Source organism: Notamacropus eugenii, chromosome 2 (assembly GCF_028372415.1).
Source record: "Notamacropus eugenii isolate mMacEug1 chromosome 2, mMacEug1.pri_v2, whole genome shotgun sequence".
NCBI lineage: Eukaryota > Metazoa > Chordata > Mammalia > Diprotodontia > Macropodidae > Notamacropus > Notamacropus eugenii.
The window spans coordinates 327,545,761-327,559,133 of record NC_092873.1 but is presented as its reverse complement, the minus strand read 5'-3'; the positions used below and the strand labels follow the sequence as shown (position 1 = coordinate 327,559,133).

Genomic DNA, 13,373 nt, shown 5'->3' with positions numbered 1-13,373 from the left:
CTTCTGCATATTTACTCTTTCTTACTTTCTATTCTCAATGAGAATTTTAAGTTTCTCAAGAGCAGAGACCATGTCTTATAGTGAAAGGAATAAGACTTATTAACAATGGTAAAGGATACTTCCTCTGCCCTTGGAAGCTGGCACCTTCTTTGTAATTTATAGTCTTAGAGAGCTGCTTTGAGTACTGGTATGCTAAGTAACTTGCCTAGAGTCACTTGTGTGGCCCTGGCACAACTTGATCCCAGGTCTTGGCTCCAAGGGTGGCTATTTACTCATGTCATCCTGTTTCTTGAGTGGTTATGTCCTAGGGCTAAAAATATAGATACTTAAATAAAATGTTGGTGGTTTCACAGCAATGTGTTAAAGCAGCTCCTTTTTTATATAAACTTGCATATTAGAAGGAAAGATGTTTTAAGAAGCATTAAAATTTTTTTATTAAAAGTGCCTAGAATATGAAATCAGTTACATTTAGTGTTTAATTAAGGTTGTTCAAAAGCTGAGGATGATTAATTTGTAATCTTTGTTTCAATCATTCTCATCATTCAACACAGTCAGGTTTAACACACACACATTATTTTTTCAAGTAAAATAAAAACCTCTTTTATAGTTGGCTCTTTCATTTCAAAAGAAGTGGCCCCTGCTGTACTGAAATGAAGCCATTTGAAGCCGAGCTTTAAGGCGTTCAGCTTCCACTTCCCGAAAGAAGAGGTCATCATCGTTTCTAATTATCATGGTCTGCAACTGCTGAATTTCTTGCTCCATCTTGGATCTCAATTCTCTTTTCATTTTATGTAATGTCTGAAAGAGAATTCAAAACATCATGTTTATTTCATTCAAGCCTTCTGGATCATTAGCAAAGAAGGGAATAGAATGTGAAGCCCAGGTTAAAACTAGATTTGAGATGAGTTGTAGGATATGTGAATTTGGGATATTTCCCTTCATTCCCCCGTGGCAGGGATAAAGGTTTCATTTTTACTCCTTGGCAGGAAAAGTGTACACAACTTATCCTCTTAATTACTTACCTTTGTTTGGGCATCCTCTCTCATTTTGATTTCTTGACGTTCCTGTGTTACAGCTTCTGCTAGCATTGCAAACTGTTTAGAAAGAAGAAATACCCCTTATTTAATCATTCTTTCATTTGAGATTCACTGGTTGCTATTTTAGAATGTACTGGGGCACAGAATTAGGCATTATGAATTTCAGGTTGTGATCAACTACTGCCTCACAAGAGTGTTTTTGTGAAATGGCGATGTTTGAATACCTTTCAAGATCATATGATGAAGTACCTAAAAACTTAGAGTTTACTCTTAGCTCAAGCCAATTTCTGACCTGCAGAAAGGCTGAGTATATGTTTAAGCTATTTGCAAAGTACTTAACAGTGATGGTACCTGGTCCTTATAATAGTTCTCCAATGACTGCAGTTCATTCTCATGCAGTTTCTTCTGTTCTTCCCGCTTATCCTTAGCATAGTTTCTCAGTTCTTGCAATCTTAGTTTTTGAATTTCTAAGCCTTCTCTGAAGAGGTTCTTAAAAATCTGTCAAAGACAATTTTATTAAGAAAAGGTCTTAATTTGAAAAAAATAACAATAGCTACCCTTAATATAGCACTTTCCATATACCATCCTCATTTGATCCACACAACAACCCTGTGAGTAGATATGATGACTATTCCCCTTTAAAAGAAGACAGGTTAAGTGACTTGTACTCAGTCACACAACTATTCTATTTCTGAGTCAGGATTTGAACTTGAAGCTTCCTACTTCACCAAAGCCACCTCAGTCTGACTATTTATAAAGTACTCTCTTGCACACCTCCCACCACGACTGTCTTTCCCAAGTAGCCATTCTTGCAGGAGAGATTTGTGAAGTGTGGATCAGAAAGAATGCCCATTTAATTCTAAGGATATTTCCTGGTAACAAGGGCTAAGCAGGATGTGATAAAGCACAGGTTATTTGACAAATGGTATTGTGCACATACTCATTCATCTCCCGCTTGGCAATAAGAAAAAGGATTTTTACATATTAACTAAATAGAGGAATCTTTCTGTTTAAGAATAACTCTTGGCTGGTGAGCAGATTGTGAAAACTTCAAATTCCATTTGAAGATGAAGGTGCAGCACTTTTTGTGATAGCAAGGAATTGCAAACAAAGTAGATGCCCAACTGAATTGTGGCACATCCATGCAGTGGAATATCACTGGCTATAAAAGTGATGAATATGATGAATATAGAAGCATGGAAAGATTTACATCACACACTGATGTGGGAGAAGTGAGCAGAGCCAAGAAAACAACATACACAGTAAATATAACAGTAACAGAAAGAACAACCACATTCACAAAAAAATCAAGAGTAGTGAAAAATTATAAAGAACAAGCAAGAATGCTTAAAAGAAGGGATATGAGAAGGTACCTCAACTAATCACTCCTTTGCAGAAGTAGGAAGTTTACAAGCATTGCACACTGCATATTTCTTCAGACTTTTCCAGTACACTGATTAGTTAAGCTGTTTTCTTTCTTTTTTGGTCTTAAAAATACTATTTGTTACATGGCATGGCTCTCTGGGAGGGGGAAGGGAATAGGAATATGGTGGGAAACTACAGTGATATTAAAAAAATACAAAATACAGTAAAATAAAAACTTAATTCAAAAAAAGATAAAGATAACAAGGCCAGGAGCTAAGTAGAATACTAAGGAGCTGACTATACTTAGAGAATTAGATAAGACAATTTAGATAATAGGAAGACAGCATTAACATTCACAAAGTCCTTCACATATTCTTATTTGATCCTCAAAACAATTGTGAGTGAGATCCTATAATTATCCTCCCTTTACAGGTGAGGAGACTGAAAGTTAAATGCCTTGTCAAGGGTCACACAGCTAGGAAGTGTCTTAAGTGGAATTCAAACCCATGTCCTTCCTGACTCTAGGCCAGTGTTCGATTCACTACTATTATGTTTGAAAACTACCATGCTGCCTCTTACAACTAAAACCGCTGTCCACAGCTAGTAAGGACTATAGGACATTACCAGAGCTTTGTAAAATATAGTGTACCTGTCTTTATGATATAGTTGATTTTCTCTCTTCCTCATGTAGCTGACAAGAGGAAAACTCTACTAAAGCATTTAGGAGACAGGGGATTTAGGGCTAGAAGTAATCTTCGATTAGCTGATCCAAGTCCCTCACTTTACAGATGAAGAGAACAAGGACCAGGAAGATAATATGACTTAAATCTCTGTGGTCACCCAAGCATTAAAGCTGGGATTTTAGCCCAGGTCCTCTAACTTTAAATCCCGTGTTGTTTACTACACCACACTGCTAGCCCAGCTCATTTGGTGGCTAAAGGTCCTAGAATCCTAAAGAAGTGTCTCTTAGCACTACAACAAGCTTTGAAATCCTTGGACAGTCATAATGAACTACTTCTGAACTAATGAAGTCAAACTGAAATCTCAACTCTCTTTCCTTCTGTGGTCTTTTACCTTTTAACTTACCTAAAAGTACAGATAATAGTGATGAACTGGGAATTGTAAGTAACACTACTGAAGACAAATATTGAGAGGTAGGTTTTTGAGTAGAGCTGGATAATGAAACAGCCTGATCTTCAATTAAGCTTTAGAGGTATAATCTTGAGTCTTATGGTATACCAACTAATTCAGGGCTATCATCATATGAGTAGTTTCTATGAATGGAGAGTTAACAATGACTTACTTGGATTTTCTACATATATATATATATATATATATATATATATATATATATATATATATATATATATATATATATATATACACATCAATATATACGCACAACACACACATATGCATGTATATATGTATATTTTATGTATGTGTATACATAATACATATATTATACATACGTATATATTATATATATTACATATATATACACACACAATCCATAGGCGTAAACAGGTTGTCTTTCAAAAGGTAAAGAATGAAGCAGTAGCCTTCCTTCAAGATATCACTGTAGGTTAGGAATTTGGGAGGGGAGAAGTAATTTGTTTACCATTTCTTCTCGTGTCCGTGCTCGCATCATTTTTCCATGTAACTGAACCCTGTAGTCCTCATAGTATTTTTTTGCTCGAACAATTTGCTGTCGTCTCTCTTTTATCTTCATCTGAGTTGACTTCTGCCTACACACACGTTCCTTAAAATCTTGCTAAGAACAAAAAGATGTTTCAAACCATAGGGTTACCGTTAGGGGGAGGTTCTAAAATTTCCAAATGTCTCTCATCTTCTGCTACCTTCCTTCTACTCTGTACTGTATCTATATCTTTATCTTTACCTGGTAATCAACTGAGATGCGATTTCACTACAGCTTAGAGGAGTTTGACTAAATGATTTCTAAAGTTCCTTCCACCTTTTCACCCAATACATTTCAGAAATCACTGTTCTCAATGAAGATTTAGTCTATGACTACTGGTTTGTTTTTGGTCATCTAATTGTTTAAATTCTTTCATATACTAACTTGAAACCTGCGTACCTATAACGGCTGTTCTCTGGAACAATACAACCTGTTTACTTCCTGACAGTTCTTCAAATATTAAAACGGAGCCCTCATGCCTTACCTTCTCTAGGCTAAACAACTCAAGTGCCTTTTACTTTTGCTCATATGAAATGTGTGAAATCTACACATAATGGTGAAATCCAGACCCTTCACCATCCTGACTGCCCTCTTCTGAATATATCACTCAGGTGTGTTGATGTGCTTTTTAAAAAAGTAAATACTGAGAAATGAGTACAATATTTCATCTGACCAGCATGGGGGTGACTATGATATCCTGTATTCTGACCACTACAACTTACCATAAGGTACATATAAGGTCCATGAGGTACAATTTCTGTAGCTCAAGAGCAGGCTTAGCTCACATTTCACAATCTTATCCAAATTCTTTTCTGAAATTAGTGTATATACCAATTTTGATTTGACATATCAAATCTTATTAAGAAAGGAAAATGTTTAGTTTGCTGTGAATTTTTTAGTGTACTCAAGACTCTCTGTGAGTTTCTATGTTTCTTTTGAAATGTTTATAAATCCCTTATTTAATAACCTAGATTTTTGCTAGGCTTGTTTGTCCATAATTTTGAAAATCTACCATTTTCTTTTTTTGCAAATAGGGACAATTCTGCCTGTCTCCTGCTTTCTGGCACCTCTCCTGGTTGACATGATTTCTCAGTAATGGCCACAACATCACAATTGTCTTCTTTCAGTTCTATCAATATCCTGGAAATAATCTGTGCCTAGAACTATGGATTTCCCTTTAAGCAACTAAATGCTTTTATACTACTTCTATACCTAACTCAGGTTTGAATTTCCTCTCCACCAGGATGAACTTAACATTTCCAGTGTGAAGTTTCCTCTTTGCTAAAAAAAGATGGAAGCAAACTAGGAGTTGAAAGCTCTCCAGTCTAGTGACCTTGTAGCATCTAGTAATTAGGTTATCTCACCTGGTACTCACAGGAACCCTACAAGGTAGATGCCACTGCTATCCCCATTTTACAACTGAAGGAACCAAGGCACAGACAAATGGTGTCAAATGACTTGCCCAGGATCACACAGCCAGCACATGTTCTAAGGAAGGACTCAGACTCAGGTATTCCTAACTTGAAGTCCAGCATTCTTACCCACTGTGCCATCTAACTGCTCCACAGTCCAAACTGTGACTAATCCTTTTCATATAAGGATAGGACTTAGGAACCATTAGTTTGTTTTTAACATGAGCCAGAAGGTTTGTTCTGTTTTATTAAGCCTCCCTCTTCTACCAGGAAAGGCGGGTGGCATAAGGGGATGAAGATGAGGGATGGGAAGAATATTGTAATTTACCCTGTAATGGTTCCACAAATTATATGACAATAAATCTACATCCAATAAATCGATATTTATATCCAATAAAAATAAGCAGAGTGTTTAATGCATTCTTTTATAAATAAAAAGTTTTGGCAAATGACTATTTCCCCCTAACTTACCAGTCTCTTATTATGCTCATGTTCTTTCTTAACAATTTCAGCAAGAAGATCATGTCTTCTTAATGCTTCTTCAATCTGGAAATTAAATGGAAATAAAGAAAAAGATTTTAATGCTGTAACCCATGAATCCTAGGACATACTCTCCTATGGTTATTCTTTTGTAGTATTGCTGCCTTTAAGTTTAAAAAAGAAAAACCTTTATAATATGATAGAAACTCACTTTAAACTGGAATTTTTTCTTTGACTGTTCCACTCCAGATGTCACCTTCCTTAGCTGTTCAGTTTGAAAGACCTGTTGTTTCCACATTTTTCCAAGTGTTTGGCCAGAAATGTGAAGGTATGGAAACTCTTCCAGAAGCATGGGCAAAAGATTGTCGTCCTTTATTTTCACTGAAGTATTTAGACAAAAACAATGAGAGCATCAAGTTTGGCAAAGTGAATAACCAAATTTTCTAACTGCTGTAATCCCTACTTCTATTTTCGTGATGTCTTGTGCATTAAGGCACACCACTTTACTAGTAGCTGCTTCACCCCTAATATTACCTTGCCCCTATTAGCGACAGCTGAGGTGTTACGGTGGAGGCTGTTTTCAGCTCACTCATCTTTCTTGATGCGACACCAAGCAAGCAAAAGGTCTAAGGATTTGTAAGTCTCCCCTATTTTGTAAATGTGGGAAATAAAACCAAGGCCTTAACTCTGTGGCTAGCACTGTGGCATGCATGATTTTCCTTGAAATTGGAAGGTGAGACAGAAGCACAAGCTCCCAGTAGAATCCTGGCCAGAAAAATAGGAAGACTGCTTGGGGGTTTCCTTCTTACTTCACTAGCTTTCTAGAACCCAAGAAGACTGGTGATCTATGGCAAACAAATCCAAACTTGTCTGCACCCAAACTCTTGGTCAGTCTTTAGTTTGGTCCCAGCTTATCACGATTCCCACTCTAGTCAATTATTTAAGAGTAATCCCTCCCCACTATGTAATTCAACATATGAAAGATAAAAATGGTGAAAAAAGCTTCAGCTGACTGGTATGCTGGTTTTACTCTTGAACCTGGGTTTCCTGCACACTTTCAAATGAGGCTAGTTTTCCAAGAAATACAATTTTATGGTCCTTACGTGGAACTCCTTTCTTTGCCTTTGTGATGTTTCCTCTTGTAATCCACTGACTGCGTTTGAGATTCAAAGGCATGGTTTTTTTAGAATAAACTTTCACTGGCTGATAAGTTTTTGGAGGTTTTTTATGGATATTTTCTTTGTATTCTTGTTCCTTAGAAACAAATAGAAAACAGGTATGGAGAAAGTAACTTTTAAGCAGATAGAAAATAAAAATATGGTTATCTTTTCTCATAATATTTAACCCTACTAATCAGCACCTACAAAATGGGCTCCCCTCTGATAACCAAAAATAGTTCTGAAATACTTGGTGAGGCTAGTATATAACGGAAATAATTACCCTTATATAACACTTTAACATTTATGAAATACTTTCCCCATGATAATACTGTGGCATAGGTTCTGCAAGTTATCTTTAGTCCCATTTTATAAGCCTTGCTCATGATTACACAGCCATTAAGTATTAGAAACCTTCCCACTGACCCTTGGGAAATAATAAATCTTTTATTAATTTATTTAATTGGCAAGGTTCAAGAAGAATAGGAGCTATACCAATTTTCTACCCATGTCTTAGTATCTCAGGCAGGACAGATAAGTTAGAAGAAAATCTTTTTCCTAAAAAGTTAATAATGAAGCTTCCCTTGGAAGTGATTTTCTCTTTTCAAAACCCATTTGTTGTTGTCATTGTTAACTCATACCTACATAATGTGTTTTGTCCCCTTACATAGTGCTTTTCCCACCACAAACCTACTTTGTGCCTGAGACTCAGAAAGATTAAATGACTTGCCAAGGACTGTACAATCATAAATAGAAAAGCCAGGACATAAAGTCAGATCTTCTGAGACTAACTCTAAGTGCTTCTTCCACTGCACTATATGACCTGGTCCAATGTTTGCTCATGTTATGTCATGCCTTCATCCCAACCGAAAATCTTAGCCTACTGTTACTTCCTGGTCTTCATCCGACATCAGCAGTCCACTTCCTTCTTGAATTTCACTTCTATGCAACTGCTTTTCAAATGTGTCAGCTAACACCTAGAGGAAAAGTGAAGTCCTCAAGATGTTAGACATACTAGTCAAACTAATAAAAAACAGGGGGCTGGGAGGGAGGGTTTATTCAATACTGATTAGACCCTATGCAACAAGCAGCTGTCTATATTCTTAATATGTATCCCTCCAGGAGAAAGCTTGATACTGGTATCTGATCCTTTTGCAGCATTTTACACTGTTGAATTTATTATCTTCATCCATGATACTGTTACAGTGTACAATGCTTTCCTGGTTCTGCTCACTTCACACAGCATCCGTTCATGTAATTCTTTCCAAGTTTTTCTGAAATCATCCAGCTCACTGATGGGTGATGCCTCAGTTTCCAATTCTTTACCTTCATCCATGATAGGAGAATACAGCAGCTCTTATTTCTCTAAGCATTCCTTGGTCTTCCCTTTGAGGCTCCTCAATCTGTCCTCAGCCCCTCAAATGTAAGTGTACTTCAAAGCTTTCTTCTTCTCTTCTATTTTCTCCCTAGATAATCTAAATCTGATCCCAACTCTGTGCAATTGGCTCAAATCTTTTTCTACCTCCAACAAAATATATTGGAGAAATATGAAACAAAAATGATTACTTGTTCTGGAGGTGGGAGAGGGAGGAAGAGTGTGTGCGTGTGTCTGGAGTGTTGGAATAGGGGTTAATCAGAGAAGGCTTCATGGAAGGAAATAGCATTTAAATTACATTTTAGGGATGGCAAAGAATTTAATAAGTGAAAAGAGGAAAGGAGTTCAGGAAAAGACAACAGTCTTAAAAAATACAAAGAAAAGGGCAGGACTTTTTCTTCCTTTTTTTAAACATTTGTTTTTTTTTTAAATTTTGAGTTCCAAATTCTATTTCTCCCTTCCTTCCTGAGATGGTCAGCAATCTGATATAGGGTTCCATATGTGCAATCACCTAAAACATTTCCATATTAGTCCATTTTGTTCAAGAAAGCAGAAAGAAGGAAAGGAAGGACAGAAGAAACAGTATGTATATGCCTCTATTCAGACAACATCAGTTCTTTCTCTGTAGGTGGATAGTATTTTTCATCATGATCCTTTGGTACTGTCTTGGATCACTATATTGCTGAGAATAGCTAAGTTATTCACTGTAAATACTGCTGTCACTGTATGTAATATTTTCTTGGTTGTGCTATTTCACTTTGTATCAGTTCATGTTAAGTCCTTCCAGATTTTTCTGAAGTCATCCTGCTCACCATTTCTCATAGCACAAAAATATTCCATTATAACCATATATCACAACTTGTTCAGCTGTTTCTTAATTGATAGGCATGCCCACAATTTCCAATTCTTAATCACCACGAAAAGAGCTATTATAAATATTTTTGTACAAATAGCGATTCTCTTCCCTTTTTATGATCTTTTGGAATACAGACCTCGTAGTGGTATTGCTGGATCAAAGGGTATACACAGCTTGATAGTCCTTTAGGCATGGTTCCAAATTGCTCTCTACAATGGTTGCATCCGTTCAAAACTCTATCAACAGTGCATTAGTATCCTAGTTTTCTCACATCCCTTCCAACATTTATCATTTTCCTTTTCTATCATATTAGCCAATCTGATGGATGTGAGGTGGTACCTCAGAGTTGTTTTAATTGCATTTCTGTAATCAACAGTAATTTAGAGCATTTTTTCATATGACTACAGACAGTTTTGATTTCTTCTTCTGACTGCCCGTTCACATCCTCTGACCTTTCACCAATTGGGGAATGACTTGTATTGTTATAAATTTGACTCAGTTCTCTATATATCTGAGAAATAAGGGCTTTATCAGAGATACTTTCTATAGAATTTTTTTAACTACAGTTTTCTGTTTTCCTTCTAATTTTGGTTGCACTGATTTTGTTTGTATAAAATCTTTATTTTTATATAATCAAAATTATCCATTTTACATTTTGTAATGCTCTCCTGTTTTGTCCTAAATTCTTCTGTTTTCTTCCCTTTTCCATAGAGCTAAACTATTGCATGCTCTCCTAATTTGTTTATGGTATTACCCACCAGATTATGTATCCATTTTGACCTATTTTGGTATATGATGAGGGATGTTGGGTCTATATCTAGTTTCTGCCATACTGTTTTCCAGTTTCCCCCCGCAGTTTTTGTCCCCAAAGCTTGGATTCTGGATTTATCAAACACTAAATTACTGTGGTCATTTACTGTAATATATTGTGTACCTAGTCTATTCCCCTGATTTACTGCTCTATTTCTTAGCTAGTTCAAGTTGTTTTTGATTATTACCACTTTATAACATAGTTTGCAATATGGTATGACTATGGGCACGGTCTTTTCTAAATCTTTATCCTTCTTGACCTCAGCACACATTTGACACACTTCACCCTCTCAGGTTCAAGGGTCACTACACAAGAGTCCTAGACCTACTTATCTAGTCCTAGTTTATCCCTTGAGCTCTAACCCACCCCATATCACCAAGAGCCTCCAATTAAAAAATGTCCAGAACAATTCATTACCTTTCTTCTCTAAGCTCTATCTCTTCTTTCTAACTTCCTTATTTCTTTCATTGGTTCCATCATCCTTCCAGTTAACCAGACTTGCAACCTTAAAGTCACCCTCAATTCACTCTCTTTCACCCTATATATACAATCCGTTGCCAAATCTAATCAAATTTAACTCCACAACATTTATTTTACCTTTCCCTCTCTGCTAACGAAATAGGTCAACTATTTTCACTTCAGGAGACTGACCTCTCTGTAGCATTTGAAACCTCTCAAATGGCCTGCTCCTAATGTTTTTCCCAACCACACTAACTTGCACCCTATACATCACTTAATTTTAATGATACATTATCTTTCTCATTTTCTGTGTTCTTTCATTGGCTCTTCTTTCTCTTTCACTTCCTCACTTGAGGCACAACCAAGGTTCAGTTCTTTTTTTTCCTCTTCCCCTGGGAAGTATTTACTTATGTCACATCTGTTATATTGAAGACTTCCAAACCTACGTTTATCCTAACTTTTTATTTAAATTGTCATCCCTTAAAGTATTCTATTTTAATACTTTGTTCCAAACCTGAAGTTTTCCCAAGCTCACTGCCCTCTTCCAATTTCTCACTTCTACCACTTACCTAGTTACCTAAATTAGAAACTTTGGAATCATCGTTGAATAATGGAATTAAAGAAGGGATGAGTCAATCCTATCAATGACTGTCCATTATTCCTTCCACATCATAAGTCTCCCTTCTTTCCTTTACATATGTTAATCTAGAGGGGACCATCTCCTTTCATCCTGATCTATATCTTGCCACTGGACTGAGATGGCTCCCTCTGGAGAGGGGGGTGACCTTGCACAACCCTCCCTCACTAAAATCCAATTCACTTGCAAGTTGTGGCATCTTCTTCCTGATGTCATGGTCCTCTTTGAGAACAAACACCAGTAATATAGTCCAGATCCTGAAATCACCTCCCAAACAGATCTGCCCAACTTGTGTCTTTATTCAGCCTTAGACCATCATTTTATATACAAGGTCAGAATACTAATCTTGCTCAAATACCTCTTTCGTTATGTCACTTCTGTCCCTCAAGGTCTTTTGATAGTACAGCATCATTTAACCTTCCTATCACATCAGGGCCCCAAGACAATATTGTTTTCATGCCTACACAAACTACCTATTTAATTTTACTTCCAGATGCAAATACATTGGATCCAATCAAACTATTCATTTATGCATTTACCTGTGTGTGTCATCTTTTGGATGGAGTGGGAGAAGTTATTTTCGAAAAATTACCCCAACACACTATGCTCATCCTTAGTTTTGTATCTTTGTCAATTCTGTTCATGTCCAATCTGTCACAACACAATGTTTTCCTCACTTCAAATGGCTTCGTTCATTTTTTGTTAAGACTATAAGACCTATTTTTCCTTAACTTTGTGTTTTACCCAGGACCTTATATAGTGTGCTGAACAAAGACATTTAATAAATGTGTGGTGAACTGAACAGAAATTGAAGACCCAGTTTAAGCTATACTTCATTCATGACGCTTTCCTGACATCCTATTCCAAAGTGATCTCTCTTTCTGATCTCCCACTGTAGACAGTTCCGTACGGGTACTATACATTTGTAATCAAATATATCAGGAATCATTCTCTAATTGTTTCATGTGTACAAGTGTTAACTTCCCCAAAGATTATTAAATTCCACGAATGCAAGGGCTGTGTCAAGTACTTATTTTTCATTAGGGTTGTGCATACAGTAGGTAATCAAACAGTAAGTTGCCTACCTTTGAGCATAAAGAAGTCAGACGCAAAAGGAATAAAGTAAAGGGCACCCCTGAGAACTTCTCCTCTAACACCAAAGCCAAAGTCATTTACCTTTGCTCGAAATCGTCGCAGATCTGCTTCATTCTGCCTTTGTCTTCGTAATTTCCCCACTTGGAACTGCCTGCCTCTCCCAGGTGGCCCTGTAAGAGATAAAGAGATATGACCTAGACATTTTCTTCAAGACTGGAGAAGTGGATGGGTGTGTATAAGGCTGCCTACTGTGACCAAGAATTGTGACAATACAGATATGCACAATAAGCTTTTGTAACCAGAAATGTCATTAGAATGTCAAGCCATGTGCTTGAGCAAGGTGAAAAATGGATTAATATACTGGATCCTAATCTTTTACGTACTCAGTTTATACTTGTTTACATAGTTCCTAATGTGTAAAGAACTTTGACCTCAGTGTAGGAGGCAAAAGAGAAAAATAAAAAATGGGCGCTAGGCTTTCCAGAAGTGTCTCACCTAGTTAGGGAAGAAACACTTGTGTGTGAACACTCGTAAAGTAACATTTATATCATTCCCTTATGCCAGTTTCCTACAGGCTGCTTTTCAAATCCTTTACTCTTGGCTCATTTGTGTATTTATTTAATTCACTAGCATGCCATCCTGTGGTGGAAGAGTGGAATAGCAAGCTATTTTTAAAAAGGAACCTTCAAATCTAAATACAATGGGACTGGGTTACCAGAATGAATTTTAATTCATGGTACATGGATATGGGAAGAAAAGGTTTTAGTTTTACTGCCCTTGATAGTTTTCCTTAAAAGAGACTTAAAGCACACAAATCATGCCCCAAAGTCTAGGAGGACAAGAAATCATGTCAATTAAATGTTTAACGTATATTATAATGATTATTTATAATACAGTACAGTTATAACTTATATATAGTATGTGCAGGCTTAAAATTCACTGTGATCTCATATAATATCAGTATGCACTTTGGTACATATTTTATGACAG

General features: G+C 36.5%; 1 protein-coding gene across 7 annotated transcripts in view; it reads right to left on the bottom strand.

Moving 5' to 3' along the window:
* Nucleotides 1-409: 409 nt before the first annotated feature.
* The window catches only part of CEP95 (centrosomal protein 95), a 32,060-nt gene continuing 19,096 nt past the window's right edge, over nucleotides 410-13,373 (bottom strand). For all 7 annotated transcript variants that reach the window (XM_072645429.1, XM_072645423.1, XM_072645424.1 and 4 more), the window contains 9 exons: nucleotides 12,465-12,553; nucleotides 8,035-8,127; nucleotides 7,097-7,247; nucleotides 6,205-6,374; nucleotides 5,985-6,059; nucleotides 4,024-4,176; nucleotides 1,389-1,535; nucleotides 1,023-1,094; nucleotides 410-798 (listed from right to left, as the gene is read on the bottom strand). In XM_072645429.1, the coding sequence (XP_072501530.1) occupies nucleotides 622-798; nucleotides 1,023-1,094; nucleotides 1,389-1,535; nucleotides 4,024-4,176; nucleotides 5,985-6,059; nucleotides 6,205-6,374; nucleotides 7,097-7,247; nucleotides 8,035-8,127; nucleotides 12,465-12,553 (1,127 nt within the window). In that variant the 3' untranslated portion in view covers nucleotides 410-621. The remainder of the gene's footprint in view (nucleotides 799-1,022; nucleotides 1,095-1,388; nucleotides 1,536-4,023; nucleotides 4,177-5,984; nucleotides 6,060-6,204; nucleotides 6,375-7,096; nucleotides 7,248-8,034; nucleotides 8,128-12,464; nucleotides 12,554-13,373) is intronic.